Source organism: Limanda limanda, chromosome 6 (assembly GCF_963576545.1).
Source record: "Limanda limanda chromosome 6, fLimLim1.1, whole genome shotgun sequence".
Lineage (NCBI taxonomy): Eukaryota > Metazoa > Chordata > Actinopteri > Pleuronectiformes > Pleuronectidae > Limanda > Limanda limanda.
The window spans coordinates 28247397-28273770 of record NC_083641.1 but is presented as its reverse complement, the minus strand read 5'-3'; the positions used below and the strand labels follow the sequence as shown (position 1 = coordinate 28273770).

The window sequence follows — 26374 nt, the reverse complement described above, 5'->3', positions numbered from 1 at the left end:
CGAACAGTAGTGATATGTCAAAGAAATGATCTGAGGTCAAAGGTCAAAATCAAGTTTTTAGCTGATTCTGGAAAAAACACAATTAAAGGAAGTTTGAACCTTGATCGTTAAATAAACGTCTGTTTCATTAACTCTAAGTTTCTGTCTGAAGTTTAACTAAAGAGAGGAAAACCTCATCTCCTGATGTTTGGGTTTCTCCTCAAGATGAAATGATGATGTGTGCGTGAAGGTCCTGAGACCTCAGACTTCCTGCTGAAGAGAGGAAGTGATGTAACAGAAGAAGCAACCGAGAGGAGGAGGTAGGAGTCAAGAAAAAGAAGAAAAGGAGCAAGGACAAGTGAGTTTATGGAAGGGGTTGTGCAGAAGGAGGCAGGAAAGACAGGAAGGGAGGGTGAAGGAAAGGAAAGGAAAGAAGGGAAGGATTCAGAGAAGGAGGGACGGAAACATCAGTGACACAAATGAACACATGAACACACACAAATATCACCGAGGTGTGAAATAAATAGTTGAAGGTTGAATTAGATTTGTTGTGACCACACAGACACAGTTTGTGACATGAGACAGGAAGTGGATCGTCATGTTGAACCTTGTGATGAATCTGAAACATCGACAAAAGGAAGACAAGTGAAAAACATCCGGTGATGAAGACGATGGATGAAGATCAGCTGTCAATCCGAGCTGGAAGTGAAGGATGACGTTTCAGTGACTTGATGAAGAGGAGGGAGAGGAAACGACCTTCGGCCTCGGGTGATTTGTCTCTGTGGCTTCGACCTTGAGGAAAAAGGAAGAGAAGGTCAATTTAAAAACTAATCCAAACCACAGCCCCGGTGGGACCAGTCACATCCACTAGGTGGCGTCGGTCACTGCTCTCGCTCCCAGACACATGTTAGTTCAACGCCGCTCCTCCATCCTCACTCTCAGCTCGACCTTCTTACTCTCCTCTGTGTCCTTCCTACCGCCCCCCACCCCTTCCTCTCTATCTGCCGCAATCAAATTCCCGCTCATCTGGAAAACCCCACCCTCTCTCACCTCGGCGCTCGCTCGTCCTCCCCCCCGACGCTCGCCACCTGTTTATATTTCCAACAGAGACTCTGATCTCTCGTCTCCGAGCTGAACTTCACTGAACCGCTGTCTTTGTTTGGTGAGAAAGCAAATTAAACTCTTTATTCACTGGAACACTGAGCATGTGTGTGTGTGGTTCATAAGTAAACTGGAGCTGCAGCAGGTCGTCTGTTGGTTGCTCCTGGACTGAAGGGAATTAAAATACATTCAATAATTACAAAATTAGACTGGAAATTACTAATTTAACTGGAATATAACGTTTTGCTGCCTAATAAACTCCTGTAATTTGCCAGTGGCAGGTCAGTCGTCTTTACTTTGGAAGAAAATCACAAATTTAATTTCCCAGTCAGCACGAATGTGTCTACACCAATTTTCAGGGTTCATTCTTGACCTTGAATTCTGAACTCAAGGTCAATTCACTAACTCCGTCTTTTATCTGAGCTCCATTAACACTTCACAGCTCGACTTCAGACCTTCAGACTCTTCAGTTTAATATCAGGTGTGAAGGTTCCTCGGTCTGGGTCTGGATCACCTACCTACGTCAGACAAAACTCTTTATTCCCTAAATTACAATGTGAAAGCAAAACTATCCAGAGCAAATGAAACTCTGGAACAAACCCATGAAGCTGGTTCAGAGTCTCAGAGAGAACCAGTACCAGACAGAAGCAAACGATTGAGCATCAAACTCAGCTTCCTCCTGACGTCTTCACTCGTCCCTTCACCAGAGAAAAGAAACGCTGACTCGTCCTTCACGCTGCTGCTGGTTCACTTCTGCAGTAAATACAGATTCACTGTAAACATGTGACTGAGCGGTTGTTGTTGAGTTCACTTTCTTTACAGATGATAGATCTAAAAGAATTAAAAACCTCAGCCTGTCCTCTATCCTGTGTCTCCCTGACCTGGACAGTGTGAATACTGCACCTTCTCTGTAAGATGTTTACTTTTGTTCAGGTTCAACAGAAATGTCAGAAACCTTCCCACAGAGAGAGAGTCTTTCTCTGCGTCCCGGCCGAGCTGTGACTGACCAGCAGCTGGTTTCACTGCTGACACGTTTGTTTGGATTTCACGGAGCTTCACGTGAATCGCTGGAGTCTCCTGGGATCAACCGGAGCAGCGAACCAGGGAGGAGAACAAGAGGCTTTTACACCAGGCAGCCGACCAATCAGGAGCCACGATAACATTGTGATGAATGTGTGTGTGTGTGTTTGCTTTGGTCATTACACAAACTTGTATTAATTTCCTGGAGACTAATTCCAACCAGAGAACCACTGACCCACAGATCTGCTTCTTCCCAAACAAGGAGCTGGTTTTTCTCCTCAGATGAAATTCTTCAGTCTCACTTCTGTCTCCAGCAAATTAAAGGTCGAACAATCGTAGGTTGTTATCAACGAATCAACTTCATAAATATGATCAAACTTGAAGCTTGAAGCAGGAAAATAAACCTGGGACTTTATGAAAAGAGAGAAATGGTTCTTCGAGCTGCTGAGATGATCAGAGGAACATCTCAAACTGTTTCACAGCAACAGAACCAGCATCATCATATTCAGCCTACAGCTATAACCATGTTCCAGATGATGATATTTATAAGATGATATTTATAAGATTATATTTATCAAATACTTTAGAGCAGTGGGGGGGTCATGAGATACAGAGGGACGGTCGCTAAACGCTTTATAAAAATAAAATACATTCATACAAATAATTTTTTAGCCATAATTGTACCAAAAGTTAAAACATATTGGAAACTTCACAATTAAATCATAAAAAAATAGTCTGCCATTTTCTTTGTCTCCTTTGACCCTGAGCTGATGATGACAGATCAGCAGCAGCTTTATTCACAACATCACAGGAAACATGTGCAAGTTGTTGATTCATTTTTGTGAACTTGCTCAAATCAGTTTCCTTTGGGTCACAAGTCTCTGACCCTGTAATGTTTGGGGTTTCTGGTTGAAAAGCATCATTTAACACACACACACAGACACACACAGACACACACACCTCAGAGCACCAGGCAGCCCCTCAGCTCCTCCAGCGTCAGGCCTCGGTCTCCGTCTCGGTCGCAGTACTGAGAGAACTTCTTGGCGCAGCGTCGCGGCTTCAGACGGCGTCGCAGGAAGTGACGAAGAGGTCGAGCCTCTCGCTCGCTCAGCACGCCGCTGGAGTCCACGTCCAGACGAGAGAAGTGCCACCGCAGCACCTCCTCTGGGCCCGAGGAGTCCACAGCCTCAGGAGCGACGGAGGAGGAGGAGGAGGAGGAGGGGGAGGAAGAGGAGGAGGAGGAGGAGGAGGAGGAGGAGGAGGAGGAGGAGGAGGAGGAGGAGGAGGAGGAGGAGGAGGAGGAGGAGGAGGAGGAGGAGGAGGAGGGGGAGGAGGGGGAGGAGGAGGAGGAGGAGGAGGATGGAGTGGTGGAGGATGGAGGGTTTGTGAAAAGAGAGGGAGCATTAGAAGGAGGTGTGTTTGCAGCCCTGTTGGAAACAGAGGCAACAAAGTGTGAGCATCTTCAATTTAAAGAAAAGAAAAATAACAAACTGGATAAATTAACTTTCTTTCCAATCAGTTCTATTATTTAACAAAACACAGAATACACTGTTTTAAAATCAAACACATATTAAACCATTTCACAGGTTTTGCGAAACATCAGAATCTCAGAAACAACAAAATATGAACCTGCTTTTAAACCTGTTGTCCATTTCATTTGTCATTTAAACAATAATCTCATATTCTTGTTGAGGTCAAAGGTCGCTCAATGAAATAACAGACTCCTCTGTTAATGCAGCTGCTGTGAGGCGCTGTCAGACTTACTGGTAAGGACTCAGACTCCCAGCATGCTTCGCTTCCAGCTGCAGCGCTGTGATCAGACTCTGCAGGAACTGCTCCTTACGAGCTCCAGGACATCCTGAGAGAGAAGAGAGAGAGAGAGGTCGGAGGTTAAAGTCTGTAGAGTCCACTCTCCTGCCCACGTGCCTTTGAGCCAGATACTGACTTCCTCTTCTGTCTAATGTTTGCTGCTCAGTTTCCAAAGATCTACGTGTTGAATTTCTCATATAGAAGCAAACAGGTGAGGTTTCACACTGTCAAACTTTTCAAATGCAGATTTTTCATGTTTTCCCAATTTTAGAGGTGAAAATGTAAAAAACATAAAATCTGTTGATTCTTCTGATGTAACAGAAAGTCTTGTCTTTACCAGGCAGCGGTTTGTCCCTGAACCTCCGGTCGGCTCTGTCCGGAGCCTCCTCTGCCCCGGTGCAGTCTGGGATACGATTCCTACAAAGAGACACACACAGAAACTGAGCTCTCTCCGAAAAATAAACCCAGGAAGTAGAGATTTAAATACTATTTCAGAGCATTAATGATATCAGAAATAGGAGAGAAATGCAAAATACATTTGTATAGTGATTGATTGATTGATTGATCGATTGATTGATTGATTGATTGATTGATTGATTGTTTGATTACCTTGCCGAGGTGCCTGACAGTGGCCGCCCGCTGTCCACCCGCACACACCAGCAGTAACCTGTAGCAGTGTGACACTGCACCGGGCTGTAGCGCCCGTCTGCAGTGCATTCTGGGATAAATCGCTCCTCCTGCCAGGCTGAAAGCATCTGAGAGAGGAGCGCCGCTCGCTCACGCTCACAAGTCTGAGGACTGTCTACACACACACACACACACACACACACACACACACACACACACACACACACACACACACACACACACACACACACACACACACACACACACACACACACACACACACAGTATAAAGTTACTTGAACTACAATATATTCTTATGTTTTATTATTTACATACAAACATGAGGGTCTGAGGTGGTTGTATAACTTGTATATAACTTATAACAATAATATCTTCTATTCATGTGAACGTCTCCTCCAGCTCTCACCTGTGGGTCGTCGGACGGAGTTCATCAGGATGGTCACCCAGATGGGCGGAGCTGTGAGCTCTGGACAGGAGAACATTTTAACAGAAACACTAAAAATCATGTGATTCTCAGTCACTGTGAGAAGACGTGTTCCTCACCTGCAGGTTTCCTGGGATCCAGCGTCGGCCCCGGCTCGTCCGCTTCATCTGGAACAGGAGAAGAGAGAGAGTGAACGTGGAAGAAAGAGGCCGAGCTGTGTGTGTCTCTGTGTGTGTCTCTGTGTGTTTCTCTGCGTGTTTCTCTGTGTGTTTCTCTGTGTGTTTCTCTGTGTGTGTGTGTTGGCACATGAAGTCGTCTGTGAATGTTCCTTCAGAGAAACGGCCTCGGGCCAGAACCAGGCAGTGAACGTACAGAACACATATGATGTCATGAATCATTTAAAACAGGGAATAACAAAACTCTTTCCCACCTTTCATTGGATCCATCTTGAGGAAATGATCTGTTCAGGACATTTAAACAGAAAAGAACGTTCATGCAGATTAAACCTCATTAAAGTGTAATTTAATCTCTTTCTGACGGAGTTGAACTGAGCTGAGGAGAGAATCCTCTTAACAACAGGAAGCAGTTTGTTTTCACTGGGATTCACAGAGTTCCAGAACTTGGTTTAATGGTTATGAAAGTGATCTTCACAGTTAACGCACATTGTAATTAAAGATGGACGACACGTCTCCACTTCCTCCCACTAACCAAATATACAACTAAAAGGTGCCACCATTTTGTGTAATGTATCTTTTTATTGCATTTATTGAATTGTACAGAGTAATCTTTGTGAGTACATGTACGTTGACTTTTTAGTTGTGTACATGTCCCATCTGCTAACATGGAGGAGGCAAGGTTTATGACCTATACTGCGGCCAGCCACCAGGGGGTGATAGAAACACTTCACTTAGGAGCTTCCATATCTTTATTTACAGTCTGAGATTCAAACTAAACACTTAAAAACAAAGCTGTTTATTTTCCATAGACACGTTTAATACAAAACTCTGAATAAAGAATAAAACATGTCTGACCGGAGCAGCTGGGGGTCAGGTGGAGGACGGAGGTCCCGCTGAGAGGTTTCCCGTCCGGCGTGGAGCACCAACAGTATCCGGTCTGGTTGTGACACTGCACTGGCAGGAAGTGACCGTCGGGATGACACTCGGGAACAAACATGGCAGCTGCAGGACTGACCTGACCGACCTGACCAACATGGCTGACCTGACCAACATGGCTGACCTGACCAACATGGCTGACCTGACCAACATGGCTGACCTGACCGACCTGACTGCTGCTGCTGCTGCCGCGGGTGTTGGCCTCCAGCGCCTGAGCCCGAGCCAGCTGACATTTAGACTGAGTCCGATCTGAAAGCACAGGAGACGTCTCTCATTATGTTCACGCTCTTTGTGCAGAGGATGGATACTCCCCCATGTGTTCTGTGTTCATCTACCTGCTGATTCCACAGACATCTGGATCTGGAACACATGTTTCCTGAGCTCAGCATGTGTTTTGTTACAGGCCCAGGAGTTTAGAGCCATTTGATTCATTCCATTGGTTGCTGTAATATGGAGCTAAATTCCAGAGCTTTATTTTGAAAGGTTGTGACCTTGGTTGTGAAGATTGTTTCAAGTGTCATGTTGTTATCTGGATAGAAATAAGTTCCAGTAACTCAAATGTGATTTTACTGTTACATGATTCAAGTTGAGCTCAAGCTTCAAAGATCCTTAAAATAAAACTTGAGAAACTTCATCTGCAGATTCAGAAAACTTTCTTCGTCTCAGACTTTGTGACGGATTCACGTAAATAAATCAGAACAAACGGGTTAGCAGGCGTGGAGGTGTGTTACCTGAGCAGTGTGCACGTGGAGCCAGGCGTAGATGTGTGTTGATGCACTGCGCCCTCTGGAAGGCGCACATCGATTTATACAACCTGCCGTTACTGCCGCACACGGCTCGGTGGCGCCCCCTCTGGCAGTCCAGGACACAGCCGCGAGGCCACATGTTCTCTGCGATCAGGAGCGGCTGCAAACACACAACACACACTTTAATCACAATGTCCCTCAGTAGAGCTCAACCCTGATGAAGCCACATTTAAATTCATGAGCTCCAGGTTTTTATTTGGATTGTGAATATCAAGAGCACATCCTCATAGAGCACAGACGCATCAGATCTGGTGTTGACTTCCTCCTGAACTCTTTCACATCCTTTCACCAAGTTTGGCTCGAACACGCTCAGAGGTTTCTGTGTAATCCTGCTAAATAACACAAACATAAAGAACTCCTGGTTGAGATAATTCCACACCAGACAGACGAGTGTCCTTCACCACTGAAGTGAGACTCAGCGTCTGTCTGTCTGTGAAGGATAACTCGGTTTTCAATGTCACGCCTGGAAAAGCCAGACTGAGGGAGCGAGAGAAGAGGCAGAATAAAAGAGGGGGAGAAAGAGGGTGAGAGAAGAGAGAAGGTGTTGGCACATGGGAGGAGGAGGAGGAGGAGGAGGAGAATCTACCACACATATGCACCAAGGCTCAAGAGGGACATGTCTTCCCACTGAAATATTCCCTGCAGCATTTGTGATTTTTTAAGTAGAGAATGAGAGAGGAGAAAAGGAGAGGAGGGGAAAGGAGAGATGAGAGAAAGAGAGAAGGAGAGAAGGAGAGAAGGAGAGAGGAGAGAAGGAGAGAGGAGAGAGGAGAGAGGAGAGAAGGAGACAACGAGAGGATGATGATCTAAATTATTCCAACATGTTCGTCTAACAACACGTCTCCAAAATATACATGAGATTCGTCACAGAGACTCAATGAAAACACACGAAACACACACAGACACACACAGACACACACACACACACACAGATGTATGGAGTTTGCTACTGGCTCCACCTTCTCACTTCTTCATCAGAGCCTCTTTGTCCATCACCCTCCCCATGTCAAGCCACACACACACACACACACACACACACACACACACACACACACACACACACACACACACACACACACACACACACACACACACACACACACACACACACACACACACACACACACACACACACAAATTCTGAGACACATGAGAACATTTTCAATGTTGTAAAACAGTGTTGACATAATTTAGTGATGAATGAGACGTCTGTGTCTTCATGTCTGGGGGAGAGGGGGAGAGAGAGAGAGAGAGAGAGAGAGGGGGGGGGAGAGAGAGAGAGAGAGAGAGAGAGAGAGAGAGAGAGAGAGAGAGAGAGGGGGGGGAGAGAGAGAGAGAGGGGGAGAGAGAGAGAGAGAGAGAGAGAGAGAGAGAGAGAGAGAGAGAGAGAGAGAGACTGTACAAGTCGACTGTTGTCTGATCTGTTTAAATACAAACTGGACTAATAAATCCAATTTTTGTTCATCAATATAAAATAAATCAAGTTTTGTGTTTCTTTGTGAGTCGAGTGAAAAAAATCTGAGATTTCTGTTATTTCCTGATATTTTATTGACTAAAAATTGAGAAATATACAAAGAATAAGTGATGATTAAATAAACGAACTATTTATAGAACACTGAAGCAACTGACAGCATTTAGACTCATTATAAGAGTTAGCTGGTAAATGAACTGCTGGTTACGTCAGGAGCAAGGGGAGGAGCCAGGTGTTGAACCACCAACCCTCTGGTTAGCGACCTGCTCCTGCTCCTGACTCCTCCCACAAAGTTACTTCAGACCTGCACTGAACTCCAGATGTTTCTGAAATATCTCTGAGGTTCTGTGTCCGACATCGCAAACGTCTGAGTCTGTTGTTCTGGACATTTTCTAAAGTTTATGTATGAAAACAGATTTTTTACAGTTTCAGTTTGATTCAGTTTCCGTTTACAAGACAAAATGTCCTTTTTAATAAAGCAGTGAAATAAGGAGCTGGGGGAAGGAGGAGGAGGAGAAGGAGGAGGAGGAGAAGGAGGAGGAGGAGGAGAAGGAGGAGGAGGAGGAGGAGGAGGAGGAGGAGGAGGGAACGAGTCCAAGCAAAGCAGAGAATCCCGTCTGAACCACAAACTGCTGAGTCGCTGAAACATGCTCCGGCTGCTCAAGATGAATTTCTCCCACAGGCGGAATTAAAGGTTCAATAACAAAGGGAATTAAACCAAATCACCTGCCGACGCCCACTGGGGTCAAACATAAATATTATACTGTGGAGGAAAAGACAGATGTGGAAACGAAGGAGAAGAGAAGAGGGAGGTATGAAGGAGGGAATAAGAGGAGGAATGGAAGAAGAGTTGAAGATGAGAGAGAGAAATGAATAGTACGTTTGGAAATGAAGGGGAAAAAGAAGGAGAGACGGAGAGATAGAACACCACAGAGGTGGAGGAAAGGAATAATGGAGGCGAAGGACGATTAATGAGAGGAAAAAAGAAGAAATGATGACGAAGAAATGGAGAGAGGAATGTGTTTGACGGATAAATCAAAGACTAGATGACAGGAAGTTGAATAAAGGGAGGATTGGAGGATGAGTGGATAAGTTTGTAAATGAAGATGGAAAAGAAGGAGAGAGGGAGGGATGGAAAATCAGAGGAAACGAATAAAGAAAGAGAATTGAGGTGAGGAAAGGAAGAAGAAAGGATGAGTTCAAGGAGAAATTAAGAAATGAAAGAGGGAATGTGTGATGGATAAAATCCAAGAGAAGAGGAAGCAAAATGTTAATGAGTGAAGAAAAATGGAAAAAAGGAGAGGGAAGATGAATTGAGAGAGAAAGGGAGTGAAGAATAAAGAAAGAAAGGAGGGATGAAGGAGCGGAGGTGGAGAATTAGGAGTGAAGTTAGAAGTGGAAGAACGAAAAGGAAGAATTGAAATGAAAGAAATCTAGAGGTGAGGTGAGCGGAGAAAGCAAATAGAGTCTGGCGGAGAGTGTGAGAAGGGAAACAAGTGGGAGGACAGAGGGAGGAGAGGAATGAAGGGAGGAGAGCAGGAGAGCAGGAGAGGAGGAGTGGATGAGTGGAGGAGTTGAGGAGAGGAGTGGAGGAGGAGAGGAGGAGAGCAGGAGTCCAGGTGCAGAGCTCCGTGCAGACTGGACTTCCTGTCAGGTAGAAAACCAGCGACGACAATAACCTCAGTGTTGAAACAATCTCCTCCAGTGTGTTTGAGCCTATAAAACCAGTGAGTGTGTGTGTGTGTGTGTGTGGGAGCGAGGGAGGGAGGGAGGGGTGAGACAGGAAGTGAGCGTGCGGCAGAGAAAGCGAGAACAAGTCGCCACTGTCTCCTGGAGCCTCACACCTCCCAGATACCGCCGTCCGCCGAAGGACGACACACACACACACACACACACACACACACACACACACCTCCTGTGGAAACATGGTGGTTGGCATGGAGACGGTTTGTGAGACTCCGCCTCCGAACGTGTGAACCGACCAACCTGAGCTCAAATTGCAGCTGAACATAAACAACACAATCATTAACACACACACACACACGTTTTACATCTTGTGTGTGTGTGTGTGTGTGTGTGTCTGTGTGTGCCTCCTCTCTCCTCTGCTGTTGTATCCTGACACATTTCTTTTTAACTTTTGTTCATGTCCTATTATAACTGAATATCATCATGTTATTACTGTATTATTAATGTTTTATTACTGAAGGATTCATATCAACATCTGGCAAAGGGACTCTTTCTCTCTTTTGATATTTCATCACTTGCTCAGATAAATATCAGGTCAGTTGAGATGTTACTACAACAAACTCTACATTCTCTTACACAAACACACACACAAACACACACACCTCTGCCAAGTCAATGTAAACTTGCTTCTCAGGGGAAACAGACAGGTGTGTGTGTGTGTGTGTTTGGTCTCACTGGCCAGTGTTTTAACACACACACACACGTACACGCACAGACACAGACACGCACGCATCTCATCTCATTTCTACACAAACAGCTCTACACACACTCAGAGCTGTTTGTGTTCAAATGAATTATGATGACAGGTTTGTGCTGAGGAGGGATTTGTTTCTCCTCCTCCTCCGAAGGGTCTGAACTCTGAGAGGAAAGAAATGGTGTGAATCTGATTCCAATTTGTTTCTTCTATTAAACCATAACAAAAATATATGCCCCATCTCTCATGTGTGCACATTGTTAAAAGTATAATGTATCTGTGCAGCAGCTTCATGCAGTTGAAGCTCAGACAGAACTTAACTTTGGTTATTCTTATAAAAAGGTTTGAGGTGAACTCACACTTTCTCCAGTTTGTATGTGTGACTAATAGAATTTGTTTTTAGATTTAAATTCCAAAGTTCGTCAGCATCAAACTAAATAAGTTTTCTTAGGCACAAACCCACACATGTAAATGAAGTAAATGTATTTACAGTTAGTTTCATTAGCTTTTATTTAACTGTGTAGTAGGATGTAGTTACTTGTTTTCTTTTATAATACTCCTCAATTTCTCATGAAGTTATTTAACTTTAGGCTTTACTTATCTTTTATTTTCCTTCTAAGTCTGAGGTCAAATGTGTTTGTTAAATAACGTGTCTATCCTAATTAATTAACAAACACGCACGCACACACACAACAGGTCACTAGCTAATAGGTTAAGTCAAGTCAAGTCAAGTCAAGTCAAGTTAAGTTAAGTTTAGTTAAGTTCGGCTCTTACCGCTGATCTGTTAATAAGTTTTCTTAGTCACAAACCCACACATGTAAATTAAGTAAATGTATTTACAGTTAGTATTATTAGCTTTTATTTAACTGTGTAGGAGGATGTAGTTACTGCTTTTATTTTATAATACTCAATTCTTCATGAATAGTTATTTTACTTTTATTTTCCTTCTAAGTCTGAGGTCAAAGGTGTTTGTTAAATAAGGTGTCCTAATTAATTAACAAACACGCACGCACGTACACACACTCACACACACCTCAGTGAGCAGGTCACTAGCTAATGGGTTAAGTCAAGTCAAGTCAAGTCAAGTCAAGTCAAGTCAAGTAAAGTAAAGTAAAGTGTAGTTAAGTTAAGTTAAGTCTTACCGCTGATCTCTCGGAATGAATCGATCCGCAAAGCACGAGCACGAGCAGCGCCGTGCACGTGAAGGCGAGCGCGAGCATCGTGTCCACCGGATGAGCGCGTGCGCGTGGACGTTGTTGACAAACAAACAAACAACAGAGTCACGTGTCACTGCGGAAGTCACCGGACCGGATCCTCGGAGTCTCGAGCTGAGAAGGAGGTCCGAGCTGCACGCGCAGAGAGTCCCAGTGAACGTACTGCCCACTTCCGGTGCACGTGCATGAACCAACTTGTACAAGTGATCCTTTAATTCAAAGTTACTTATTCAAAGTTACTTTAATTCAAAGTTACTTTAATTCAATAGAGAAAATCAGTCTAGGGTTATTTTTATTAATCATCGTCAAATAGTGTTTTTTTTATTACTGTCGATTGAAACCGTCCTTATAAGGAAAATGAGCCTCAGTCTACTTCTTTTATTATAATTTATTATTAATCATCACCGTCAAATAGTGTTTTTATTACTGAATATTGAAACCGTCTTTAAAAAGGTATTAATCTTAATTCTAAATAAATATTAAAAGAAAAGAAAATGAGCCTCAGTCTACTTATTTTATTATAATTTATTATTAACCATCTATTTGTTCTCTTCATCTTCTCATTACTCTGAAACATCTAAATATCTTAAACATTAAAGTCATTAAATGTCTCATTGTAACTGGTTTAAGGTTAAAGGCGAAACTAGAGTAAAACAAGAGGAATAAACCGACAGTGAGGAAACATCTGAAGTCGTTTATATATAAATATACATGTTTATATATTATACTTTATTATCTGTTATCCTCAGTTGTCTTTGAAGGCACCAACGAGCAGCAGCACTAACAGACTATACAAGTTATGTGAGACGTAATTTGTAAAAACATTTCAAAATATTAAATCAACGATTTTCATTTTAAATCTCTAAGTTTCTGAACCCCAGATTAATATGCAATTAATACGTATAAACAGTTAAATTAAATGTGTTCTCAAGAAAACGTACTAGCGGAGGCCTGTCGTAGCAGCTCCTGGTATTACTGTCGGTTTCTTGTGTTTATATTACGTTTGCCGTTTGTTTTTTCTACCTCAATATTTTTTATTTTATTCTATTGTATTTTATTGTATGCAAATATACCGGCTGCTATGACGACTTAATTTCCCTTCGGGGATGAATAAAGTAATCTATCTATCTATCTATCTATTGTTCTCTTCATCTTCTCATTACTCTGAAACATCTAAATATCTTAAACATTAAAAAGTAATTTAATGTCTCATTGTAACTGGTTTAAAGGTTAAAGGCAAAACTAAAGTAAAACAAGAGGAATGAACCGACAGTGAGGAAACATCTGAAGTCGTTTATATATAAATATACATGTTTATATATTATTCTTTATTATCTGTTCTTCCTCAGTTGTCTTTGAAGGCACCAACGAGCAGCGGCACTAACAATGACTATACAAGTTATGTGAGACGTCATTTCTAAAAACATTTCAAAATATTAAATCAACGATTTTCATTTTAAATCTTTAAGTTTCTGAACCCAAGATTAATATGCAATTAATACGTATAAACAGTTAAATTAAATGTGTTCTCAAGAAAACAGCTAACGGATGCATGTCGTAGCAGCTCCTGGTATTACTGTCGGTTTCTTGTGTTTACATTACGTTTGCTGTTTGTTTTTTCTACCTCAATATTTTTTATTTTATTCTATTGTATTTTATTTTATTGTATTCAAATATACCGGCTGCTATGACGACTTAATTTCCCTTCGGGGATGAATAAAGTAATCTATCTATCTATTGTTCTCTTCATCTTCTCATTACTCTGAAACATCTAAATATCTTCAACATTAAAAAGTAATTTAATGTCTCATTGTAACTCGTTTAAATATTAAAGGCAAAACTAGAGTAAAATAAGAGGAATAAACCGACAGTGAGGAAACATCTGAAGTCGTTTATATATATATATATACACGTTTATATATTATACTTTATTATCTCTTCTTCCTCAGTTGTCTTTAAGGCACCAACGAGCAGCAGCAATAACAAACTATACAAGTTATATGAGACTTAATTTCTAAAATTAACATTTCAAAATATTAAATCAAGGATTATAAGATCTTCTTGGTTGAAACTGTCAGGTCGTCAACATGTTTTGGACTTTTCATTTTAAATCTCTAAGTTTCTGAACCCCAGATTAATATGTAATTAATATGTATAAACAGTTAAATTAAATGTGTTCTCAAGAAAACGTTGATGTCATAATCATGAGGACGTTTGAGATAGAACACGAGAATCCAAACTGTCCCGTCATTCGTAGACAAACACACACACACACACACACTCACTGACACACACACAGGAAAGAAGACGCCAGGACGAGCGGAGGTATTTTGTAAGGAAACTTTTATGTGTGCTTTGTGAAACTCATCATCAGACAGAAGGCGTTTTGCAGTTTCCAGTTCAGCAGATAAGGTTTGATATTAAAGAGTACAAAAAAAAGGAAAATCACAAATCCAGAGTTCACATCTCTCCAACCTTGCGTGAAAAATAAAAAGAAAGAAAAGAAACAAGCTTTTGGTCCAAGTCTGTCCGTCCCTCTGCCCCCCCCCTCTCCCCCTCTCCCCCTCTTGGTGGAAGTCGACAGGGAGGATCGTCCCCAGGACTCAGATATTCAACATGTTATGATTGCATAGTTTTTTGTTTTTTTTTAACATAATTTCCTTTTTTTTAAACATTTTTTATATTTTTTAAATTTTATTTGCGCAGAATGGAATGTTTACATAAAGACCCCCCCCCCCTCTTCCTCTCCTTCCTTGCAATAATTTTTCTTTCCCTCCAGAGATAAATGAGGGGATGGAGGGATGGAGGTGGGGAGAGAGAGAGAGGGAGAGAGAGAGAGAGAGCGAGCGAGCGAGGAACAGGGCTGCAGCCTCCGATCGGCGCGTTTTAATTTGTTTGTTTTTCCACGTCAGGAGAGAGCGCCACATTGCTGTTACCATGGTTACCCTAACTGATCAAATGCCTCCACGACCACATGACGGTTTGTATATATTCATTTCTGTCTGTGTAGGATTTTTCGATATATATATAAAAGTGACGACTGGTCGTATAAACGTGTGGATCTGGATCTGGAGAAGCACCGGATGCCCACAGCAGCAGAACAGTTTCACAGAAGCAAGTTTGTGTGGATCGTTATGGATGTTCGCCCGTCGTGGCTTCTATACAGGAACAGGAAGGCCTCGTCTCCATGGCGACCAACTGCTTCTCAACGTTTCCCCATTGATAAAAGAAAGAAAAAAGAACCGTGAGAAACTTCCAGAAGCTCGAACGATTCCACGTGAGGAACTGATCCGGGACGTCTGATTGGTTTATTCTTTTTTTTAATTATCGGCAGTTGGAACTTCCACGATCACGTGTTCTCTGCGTGTGTCGATGTTCGCACTGGGAAAATAAGTATGTACAGCGCGGACCCCCCCGACGCCACCCCCCCCACCCGACGCCACCACCCACCTGCTCCAGGAAGAAGACAAAAAAAGAGAAATAAACAAAAGACGAGAGGAGGAAAAGAGCCGAGGTCAACAGGTCACCTTCTCCAGCAACACGGGAATTATGGGTAAATATCTCATTTCATCTCTGGTTGGTCACCCCGCCCCCCCGCCCCTCCCTCCCGCCCCCTGCCCCCCACACAGCATATATCTCTCTAGGATCTAATACACAAACCTCGCCAGTCACCACGACAAGCTCCGCCCCATCGCCGAACCACGTGACCCCGCCCCCCTGGCAAGAAGAAAAAAATTATAATAAAATAAACAAAAATTAGCATAAGTATCAGATTAGCTTGTGCCCCCCCCCGCCCGCCCTCCCCACGTCCTAACCTCTGCTTGACCCGACCAGAAGACAGAGAGGGTGGAGCTAAGGACCCGCCCCCCCCACACCTGCCCCTGGATATGCCCGTTCATAAAACTCCACCTCCATTCATCAGGAGCTGGAGGTGAAACCTAACTTCAGTTCAATCAACAAGCTCACAGCCGCCCCTCCCATCTCCTTCTTACTGGCTCCTCCTCCACGTGCAGAAAACCTCTCTACCATCCTTCCTTCCTTCCTACCTCACCCCCCCCCTTCACTCCCACAACCCCAGCTTCCATCCAGCCTCTTCCTCTCTCCTGCTCTACAGGTCGCTCTCTCCGTACAGGGCGGTGGAGAAGGACATGTAGTCCAGGGCGCCGGGCGTGGCGTCCGGCCCCGAGTAGGGCGCCATGCGGGCGATGCAGTACTCCGCCTGGTCGGGGGGGAGCTCCCGCCTCAGCTCCTCGGCCGTGATGAAGGTCTGATGAGACAGAGGAGGGTTCAGTGAGTGAGCGCCAGGGTTTTGGCGCAAGTACAAAACTACAGCAGTATGGTTAAAAATTCAAAAAACTAAAAAACAAACACACAACATCGCAGCACACACACGCATACACACACACACACACACACACACTCACCTTATCAGCGGCCAGGATCTTGAAGGAGGCGATGACCTGGTCGGCCGTGTCCGTGTCGGTCGTTTCCGTGGACATGAAGTCGATGAACGCCTGGAAGGTGACGGCGCCGCTGCCGTTGGGATCCACGATGCTCATGATGCGAGCAAACTCGCTGTCGCCCTGGCAACAGCAAAAAAACAGGTCAACCCCGAAGAGAGAGAGCACTTTGTACACAAACACACACACAGACACAGACATGATGTGATGAGCGTAAAACAACAGGACCATGAAATAGACTGATACTAGTCCCAATATTTGATATTACACATTTACATAAATGGTGTTACTGGTTAATAACAGTGAGACACAAACACGTGACGTCTACATGCAAAGTTTCCTTCAGTCGCCTCGAGGGCAGAAAAGCAGCAAAAGGACAAAAGCAACAGACGAGACGAGATGAGACGAGCAGCCGAGGATGAGACAGGACGTCTGCAGGCGTCCAATCAGATTCAACAGATTACACCGACTGATATTATCAATTTATCATCATGAACAGAACTGGATACGAGTGAATAAGGTCACAAACCTGACACTCATGAGGTTTGGTAAAAAATAAACCTTAAAAATGTGATAAATATACTTTTCCCAGTAAAAAAGTTAAATTCCTAAAATGATATTCCATCTTTGAGAAATATGTTCCATCCACTTACACGGAGGAGGCTAGTTATATTTAAAGGGGCAATTGTGATGCTTTGGCTTCACTTTTATATATTTTATTGATATAAATCAGCTATAATTCAAATATAACTATATGTAGAAGACAACTATTATGATTTGATAAATGTGATTGTAGAATTAAACATGAAGAAGATGTAGGTATCACACTCCAGTATCCAGCCCTGATCACCAATGAGTAAATTTAGAGTTTATCACAAAGTGAACAGAACGAAGTTGAACAGAGTCAAAGCTTCAGGTTCGTTCAGGTCGTTTAGAATCTGTTCGACTCGTGGACCTGCAGACTTCCTGTCAGAGCGCCACGCAGCAGCAGCAGCAGTACCAGGCTGTATCCTGTCGAAATGAGTAGAGCCCGGAAATCCTCTGAGACCATCTGTCCCGATCGCTTCTGTGGGCCGGAGGAGCGAGGGAGCGAGGGAGGAGGAGGCGAGTGGACGAGTGGCAGAGAGGAGGAGGACGGGTGAGAGGGTGAAAGGAAACAGGAGCGGAGAGGAAGGAGAGAGGAAGAGGAACAGAAATACAGAGAGTGATTTATGTTTGGGGAGGTGAGAGGAAAGAAAGAGATAAAAAGCACAAACAGTTAACAGAGAGAAAGTCTCAGAGCAAAGTGAAAACCTGAGGGACGGACAGAGTGAGAGGGAGCAGCACAAAGCAACAGTGACCCCTGGTGGACAAACAGAGACGCAGCATGTCTCTGGCCTCCATGCTGACGGACTGAACCCTAACTGACTCAGAGGAGTTCATCATGAGCCTCGGAGCAGGAGCAGACTGAGAACTGACGGGTGTTTAGAACAAATCTCTTCACGAAATTTGTAAAATTAACAAAACATCATCAGCTGGAAACTGTGCATCCAGTGAAATGTCAGTTTTATTCAGGCAAAATTATTATTTTTGACAAGGATGACAAGAAATCTCCTTTTATCTATAATCCAGTTTTGTCTTTTTGTATTTAGACGTTATGATCTTGTTCATTTAAAAGAAGGTCGTGAATTTAGAGACTTTTTACAGATCAAAAATGTTTAATAAATAAGAAAACAGATGTTTGCTCCCGTCAGTGATCTCTGCTCTCCTGCTCAGAAGCCGGACGAACCCAGAGTCTCTCCCTGCGTCTCCTGAGCAGCTCCTACCTTGTCGTTCTCCACATCGTAGCCCAGACTGATCAAACAGGCCTTGAACTCCTCGGCCTGCAGGGCGCCACTGTGGTCCTGTGATCGGCCAAACACCCAATGACAGAGCGCCACAGCGTCATGGGGGGGGACGGATCGCAACACGGGGGGATTGGTGGCGGTGTTGGTGGGTGGTGACCATGCAGGGATGAGGACATGGAGGACGGACAGACAGACATTGATGGATGTTTAGAAACAGGGTCAACACACACACACACAACAGCAGGAAGCCATGATGGACTTTTCAATTGTTTTGAATAAGTGCAGATGTTGTGATTCTGTGATATTTAAGGTTTGAGAACAGGATGTGTTGTGTCCCCACACACTGATGTGAGTCCTGGAGCATTTATGAACCACTATAACAGAGAGGTGCATGAATCAGTGACACACATACATGCACACAGACACACACACAGTGGTGTGAGATGGTTTAAATGGAGGGCGTTCATTCTTTTCATCCTTATGAGGTACAAGATCTAAAAATTATCAGGTCTGACACTGACCACAAAACAAGAGTCTACACTGAATTTAAAACCCGGTCTGTAAACAGCTGTAGTCGTCTCTGTATTTGTTATCCGATCAAATTTAAAGTATTTTTTCTGATTCTGTGATTGTAAGTCCACATTTGTCATTTCAGCTAAAATCAAAGCAAACAGTGAGTTCCTCTTCAAACTGATATACTTGATTCCTGAATTCATCCTCATCTCTATAATAGATGCAGAACGTTTTCTCACCACATGTTCGCCTGTATAAAAACATCTGGATGAATACTCGCAGTCTAAACACTCATTCAGTCGCATTATGAATCAATTAGAAAAGTCTAAATCCTCACACACAAACACACACACAAAAAACACACACAGGTAAAACTGAATTGGGTTGAGAGCTTCTTCTGACATGTTATTTATATGTATTGACTGTTCTTATGTGGCATGTGTCAGTTCAGTACACACATAAAACTACAGTGCAGTTTATATTAACTGCATAAATGATCACAATCTTACTGGTGTATTATGTGTTATTGTTGTTTAAAGCATTGATCTGGGTTCTCCAGGGACTGATTCTCCCGAGAGGAAGTGAGAGAGACGTGTGAGCACCGAGCTCCGGGCCCTGACCTTGTCGAAGTGGTTGAAGGAGGCGCGGTACTCGAACAGCTGCTCCTGGCTGATGCCCTTGGCGTCACGAGTCAGGATCTGGTTCTCCACCTCGTTGATGGTTCTGGCGATCGTGGTCAGCAGCTGCTCCCAGCCCACACGCAGGTGCTGAAGGACAGGAGCACAGAGAGGTGACCAAGGGATATTTACAAAAGATATGTTTCAGGAGCTTTACAGATAACTTAGAAAAGGTTTTGTGTGTGTTTGTTACCTCCATTGTGTAGGAAGTGTACTGGTTGTCGAAGATGAGGGCCTCCTGGATGAGCTGGTGGGATCCCTCCAGCTTGTTGATCTCGGGCATGTAGGACATGATGTTGGTCTGGTAGTCCCTCAGGTTGGTGAGCTGATCCTCCAGAGTGCCGTTCATCTCAATGGATATCCGGCCGATCTCCTGCCGACAGAAACAATCACATCAATCACTTTGCAGCGGACAAAGTTTTAAATATCCTGCTATTTACAAATCAGACATATTGCTCAAGTCAATCCTCACTCAAAACACAGAGGAACTCCCTCATTCCCTCCGGACTAGACTAATGCAACTTATCTCTAATTTCCTAAATGAAGCAGCAGTTATCCGTCTACAGTTGCTTCTGAACGCAGCAGCAACACTTCACTGGCTCCCTGTCGGCTTCAGAACTCCATCTAGATTCTATTGATCACTTTAAAATCACTAAATGATCTGGGTCCACTTTATATTTAAGAACATTTAACCCTTACTTCTGCTCAGAGACGCCTGAGATCAGAGAATCAAATGTTGTTAAAAGTCCCAAGATCAGGGGATCAGGTTTTTATGGTTTTGTAAAGTTAACTCCCTGCTGTATAGTCTGGCCTTCTCATTAGTATGATCTGGCTTTTCTATGATTAGCTATTCTTGCACTTCACATTATATTTTGTTAATATGTTATTATTATAAGGCTGGTCCGAAACGAGAGGAAGATCTGGACGGTTTTGGTTCAGGTTCAACAAGAAGCTGATATCATGCTCTGATCCTTTACCTCCATCTTTTCCTGGATGTAGGCACCGACTATGTTGGCCTGGGTGGCGAACTTGGCTCTCAGGGTGTCGTTGTTGTTCTGTTTGTTCAGCTCGCCCTGCAGGGCGGTGTCACGCAGCGGCACCATGGCCATTGCCTACAAAACACACAAACACACAGACACATTACAAACACTATAATATAAACACCTGCACTTCCACACACAAACAGTCAGAGGAAGTCACTGATCAATCAGATTTGTTGGTAAATTCTTATCAGCCACTGACTTCAGTGTTTGCAGATGGAATGAGGCAGAAATCCTAAACCACAGATTGTGCTCTACGCAGCAGAACCTCTTCCAGGAAAGACAAAGATCTGAGCAGCACCTGATCCATACTCAAGCAGCCTACCTTCTCCCACTTGCTGTCGATGCTCTCCGGTGTGATGGTGGTGTAGGGGTTGGCTCCACTCAGCTTGATGCCGTTGCTCTGGGCGATCTTCTGCACCTCGGCCTGGATGGACTGGATGGCCTCCCGCTCCTTGTTGGCCTCCGACAGGGTGGACTTGAACTGCTCGTGGGCTGTGATCAAACCCTGACGGAGGAAACATGTTTGGTTTTACCTGCGTCCGACACTATTACACATGGAGAACACATGTATTTATGATTCAGGTATCCAGTTACCTGAATCTCCTCGATGTTGTGGACGATGAACATGTCCTGCAGGTCCTCCATCGCTCCCTCCATCCAGTTGTTGAAGGGCGCCGCCCTCTTGGCGTACTCCAGGTACAGCTCGTCTATCGACTCCAGCTGCTTCTCTGTCCTCTGTCGGAAGAGAAGATACAAGAAGGGTGTTTAAAGTATAATTGGGAAATAGTGATGGGAAAACACCTGATTTTTTAAACCTTCCACTGAGAAATATTAGGATGTTTTTCTACTGATTCTGCCGACCTGACTTGAAGTGTCACTTTTTATATTTCCTGTTGATGTTAAAGGAGACATCTTATATCCCATTTTACCGCAGTTGATATTGTTCATTGGGGTCTTAATGAAATGTCTGTAACATATTTGGTCAAAATACCACAAGCATCATTTAAAACAGCACCGTTTTTACCCTGTCTAAAACAACCCTGCTCCCCGTCCTCCCTCCTTCACGAGATACAAGCACCGAGATTTTTAGCTATCCATTACCTCTGTATAAATATGGCTACTGGATACGAAGATACAATCTTGCAACCATCGTTTTGAACCAGAGTCAGGTGGGCCGGAGCCTGGCTCCGGGGAGAGACGGAGCCAGGCTAACCAGGCCGGTGGAGCTGGGCCGTGTAGCGAGACTATGACATAAATTCTGCTCGTTCTCCCATTCAACGGCATCTAGCGTATCGTTTCTGACAGAGGAACCACATCGTGGGAGTTGTTTTTTTCCCCGAGTTTTTGGGACGGTAGACATGCCAGATACCCAAATTAACGTGTTGAAGCACTACAAAATTTTCATAATATGTCTCCTTTAAGATATGTTGACACAACCTTCTGCAAAAGAACTTCATCCAAGATAATGTTTTAAACCAGAACACTCGACTGCGTCTATAGTCGACAGAGTGAGGGTCATAGTTCATTCAACACCGAACTCAGACTGACTGACTGGCTCGTACCTCCAGGGACTCTTTGCGGTTCAGGGTCAGAGTTCCCAGGCTGTCCCACTGGTCACAGATCTTCTGACAGCGAGCGTTCACCTTGGCAGAATCGTAATAGTCCAGCTCGCTGGAAAACACAGAGAATAGAAGAGAGAAGTTTATAATCAGTTTATTTTCTCCTTTTTCATTATGATCTCATGCTGTTGCTCTGTGTCAGAATGAGAGCTCCTCGTTTTTAGGCGGTAAAATCATTTTATGTCAAGTCATCCTTTCAGCCTGGTGACGTCTGTGATGAGCGCAGGCGTCTGAAGACTTGGAAGCAGCACGACTCTGAGAGATCAACTTCATACAGCACAGTCTCTGGAACTGATCTGATATCTAGTGCACATTTCTACTCTGATGTCATAAGCACGCATTGACCTTGGCTTCATTAACTAAATCACGTGAAGACCTTTTTCCCTCCGTCCTTACTTGAGCTCCTGTGCGATGGCGGCGATCTGCTCCACTCGGTCCTGATGGGCGGCCAGGTCGCTCTCAAAGGCCTCGTGTTTCCGTAGCAACGCCTTGACTTCTGACAGGGTGGAAGTCTCATAGTCCTTCTGGGTCAGCATGGCCTCCTTACCTGCATTAACACAGACCTCATTTATTCACTGGTTTTAACCTGGATGTCTCACTACGACTCACCAAGTTTCTTAAATGATGTACGATGTTATTAAGAGTTAAAACTACACCTGCTCTCTTATAGAAACTTACTGAATCAAGATCATATTTGATTTAAAAACTCCAGAACAGTGCAGCAACATCTTAAAATGGAGGCTTGTGTTTACATACCATCGGTCCAGGACTCGTGGATGGCGGCCTTCTGGTGGAACTTCTCGGCCAGATGTTCGAGTCTCTCCAGACGTCTGATCTCACTGAGGATCCATTCCTCGTAGCCTTTCTCTGCTCCTTCCAGAGTGTGCCACGCTCCATTGATATCCTGAGAGCAAACAGCAGGTTAGTACTGAAGTTAAACCTTCACCGTGGGGAACAGGACTGGAACCAGCCTGAGTATAACACTACACTCGTGTTTCTATTGTGCAGACACGTATGAATTAAATGGTGAAAACCGGTAAGAGACTTCTGAATTATGCTCCAAGACTTGTTAAGAATAAGTTCTATAAATTCTGAATACGTACAGACACCATGCGTCCCTCTGATGGCATGAAGGCAGGTCTGTTGCTGAGCCTCAGCTTCGTCTGCAGAGTGTTGAAGCTGATCTCCAGCTGACATTTCTCTTGGACCTGAAGACGCAAACAGAACAAGACGACTCAGCATTCGTGAGACAAACATCTCCAACCTGAAGAAATGACCAAAACAAGTGCGTATGAAATCCAGTAGTTCGTTCAAACCTTTGGTGGTTTGTGGACGCAGCGGTAGTCTCTGAAGTCCTCCTGTTTCGCCTGCATGTCCTGGACAGTCTTCTCCTGGGTCCGGTTCTCCAGCCAGGGGACGGTGCGACGGATCCACTCCAGCAGCTGGAGGCAAACGGGAGGACGAGGAAAAACACGTCAGGAGAAACATCCGGCGTGTCAGCGATGGACAACTTCAAATCTGGATCGGTGTCAACGTGCTGAGAAGTTCTGCAGGTGCTCTACTCACATCGCTGGCCAGCTTCTCGTAGTCCTCCATCATTTGCTCGTTCTCCTGGTTGACGGCCAGAACTTTGCAGATACGATTTGCAGCGGTCTCAGCCTATCAGGGAACAGAGTGATGAGCGGCGCCCCCCGGTGGTAAAACAACACACTGTCACCATCGCTGTGCCCAAAGCTGAGTGAGAGCATTCACTGTGGCTACGTTTCAAAACACGATGCTGGACTTCAGAGTCACTTAAACTTAACTTAACTTAACAGTCTATTAGTTTTTCATTACCACATTATGATAAAAACAAATCAATCTAAGTTTGTGCGTACACACTCCACACACACAGGCAGTGAATTGGAATAAAACCAAACACATTAAGTGCAAAAACACAGCAGCTAATGGGACTGATATCAACATGCTCCAGCTGCCAACGGTTAGTTCAAAGTGCCAGAATCCATGTGTGTGTTTTAAAGCTTCATGCGTCTCAGGAGTCAGTCCACACGTCTAGTTACAGGTTCATGTAGAGCTGCCATCCGCCTCAGTGCGTCTGCCTAGGACATTACACTACTGTACCACTGGAAATAAAACACAGTACACACTCTCTAATTACACTCCATATGTTCTGTACAGCAAACACAGTTTTTGTTTGATCTTAACTTTTTGGGAGCATTTGTCATCTTCTGCCTTGAAATAGGTCATTGTTTAAATTAAACTTCACACCACAGACATAGAATCACATCATATAACACAAACATTTTGAATTGAAAAGTGTTAATAGCTGAAAAGAAACTGGAGACATCAACAAGTGTTTCCACCAAACAGGTCTGGTTTCCCCAAATCATCTTAATGTTGTTTTTAAACATTTCTCTGATTCCGATTTATGATCTTTATGTGAAGTGGAACCTAACCCACGATGAGATGTATCATCCAGGAGCAACATGATCCCACTGGAAACTCCCACTCTAGACGATTCAAGACTAAATTTACATCCAGACCCAAAAAGTTAATCTCTTTGTCGGAGGAAACACAGTTGATGTCGAAGAGTCTGAAACCGAAAGCACCGGAAAGCATTTCCCAGAATGCCTTTCATCATCCTAATCTGACTAATCATCCTTTCCCTGAGTTTATAAAATTACACTGAAGAGCATTTTTGACCATAAACGTGATTTCAAATAATCTGAGCTATTCTCTGCTTGGATGAAATGATGAGAAGTAAAAAAAAGCAGCTAAAAAAAAGGATTAAAACTCTTTCTATAAGGAGTTTCTGAAGTGACCCCTCACTGTTATGCACTATTTATCTATATATATAAACATAGAACTAATGGGAACCTTGATGTTTCTTTACAGGAGAGTTTGTGGTTATGCAGATTTTGCTGCAGAGACGTGTTAGTGTGAGTCTGAAGCGTGAGGCGCTCACCTTCTGGGCACCAGAGAAGGCATGATAGAAGCAGGAGACATAGGTCATAATGGCCTTCTCATCTGGCCTCAGCGTGCCCACGATGTCTACACATCACCCAGCAGGAGAGAGAGAGACACACAGAGAGAGAGAGAGAGAGAGAATGAAGCCAAAGCTACCCAGAGCTACAGGGTCTCGACTCCCACAGGAGGTGAGGGCGGAAGGAGAGAGAGCGGCTCCCTCTTTAAATCCAAGTTCTCCCTGTAACTCGCCCCAACAACCTCCGGCACACTGATGCTGAAGGGGGGGGCGTGATGGGGGGGGGGGAGGGAGTGGAGGGACACTGGGGCCACAGGGTCGAGGTCGGGACACAAACACATCAGCTCGTGAATCAGGCTCATTAAATCTGTGTCAGGGTGAATTCACTCAAACACTTTATTCAAACTCTGCATTTTCATTTGGTTCATCGAGCAGCGACAACGAGGGAAACACAAATCATATCTGGAACTCAAGATGCTCAAATGAACGAGATGAAAAACCAGCAGAGGCTGAATAAATGTTAATAATAATATGTTTGAGTGTTTGTGTGATGAAGGTCGATAAAGATTCAAGCTGGTAAAAGCAGTAAGTCTGCAGATCAAAGAGTTTCTACTTGTACAAAGGTTTTTTAAACACTTTCTCTGCAGCTTCTGATTTAATGTAGAAATGATGAGTACAAGTTGTAGAAAACACACACGCACACACACACACACTCACACATAAAGATAAATCACAAAAATGATTTATCTTTATGTTCCAGATCCTTTTATTTCACTCGAGTACTCTAAGATTAAGAAATTCCAACCTACTGAAGATTTACTGCTTTAACCAGACAACATTCTTACACACTGTTTGTGTGTGTGTGTTTGTGTCTACATGTGTGATTGTGTGTCCATGTGTGTTTGTGTCCCAACACATCCAGTGTCGTTGCTGAGGCCCAGGTCGTAGCAGCGCTGTGGAGAGAGAGAGCGAGCGAGCGAGAGAGAGAGAGCCGAGGGCGAGCGAGGCCATGCTGGACAGGAACGACACCTTGTTAGTATCAGAGGGTTAAAGGTCGAGGGTCAGGAGGGGGGGGGGGTACCTTCTGCGCTCCAGAGAAGGCATGGTAGAAACTGGACACATAAGTCATTATGGCTTTCTCATCTGGACGAGCAACGTTCACAATGTCTACAAGGGGAGGGGGGGGGGGCAGACAGTTATAAACACACATATACACACAGGCCAGATAG

At 44.0% G+C, this 26374-nt stretch overlaps 2 protein-coding genes across 3 annotated transcripts in view; both read right to left on the bottom strand.

Annotated features, from left to right (window-relative positions):
• Window positions 1–332: 332 nt before the first annotated feature.
• Window positions 333–12030, bottom strand: LOC133003027 (SPARC-related modular calcium-binding protein 1-like). The gene is made up of 12 exons (XM_061072613.1): window positions 11953–12030; window positions 6825–6999; window positions 6263–6342; window positions 5999–6172; window positions 5101–5170; window positions 4964–5023; window positions 4519–4711; window positions 4247–4326; window positions 3865–3958; window positions 3463–3527; window positions 3061–3360; window positions 333–771 (listed from the first exon to the last, which is right to left on the bottom strand). The coding sequence occupies exons 1-11, from the start codon at window positions 12028–12030 to the stop codon at window positions 3062–3064; spliced, it is 1368 nt and encodes a 455-aa protein (XP_060928596.1). The 3' UTR covers window positions 333–771; window position 3061.
• A 3816-nt stretch (window positions 12031–15846) lies between these two features.
• actn4 (actinin, alpha 4) overlaps window positions 15847–26374 on the bottom strand; it is a 50994-nt gene continuing 40466 nt past the window's right edge. Inside the window, exons 8-22 of one of the 2 annotated variants that reach the window (XM_061072460.1) lie at window positions 26227–26312; window positions 23729–23821; window positions 23479–23604; window positions 23266–23370; window positions 22919–23066; window positions 22559–22709; window positions 22106–22214; window positions 21138–21278; window positions 20866–21048; window positions 20478–20612; window positions 19694–19873; window positions 19444–19590; window positions 18290–18367; window positions 16449–16607; window positions 15847–16291 (exon numbers count right to left, since the gene is read on the bottom strand). In XM_061072460.1, coding sequence (XP_060928443.1) covers window positions 16133–16291; window positions 16449–16607; window positions 18290–18367; window positions 19444–19590; window positions 19694–19873; window positions 20478–20612; window positions 20866–21048; window positions 21138–21278; window positions 22106–22214; window positions 22559–22709; window positions 22919–23066; window positions 23266–23370; window positions 23479–23604; window positions 23729–23821; window positions 26227–26312 — 2000 coding nt within the window. In that variant the 3' untranslated portion in view covers window positions 15847–16132. Of the gene's footprint in view, window positions 16292–16448; window positions 16608–18289; window positions 18368–19443; window positions 19591–19693; window positions 19874–20477; window positions 20613–20865; window positions 21049–21137; window positions 21279–22105; window positions 22215–22558; window positions 22710–22918; window positions 23067–23265; window positions 23371–23478; window positions 23605–23728; window positions 23822–25127; window positions 25214–26226; window positions 26313–26374 lie in introns of both variants that reach the window. The other variant, XM_061072459.1, reaches the window with a different exon arrangement.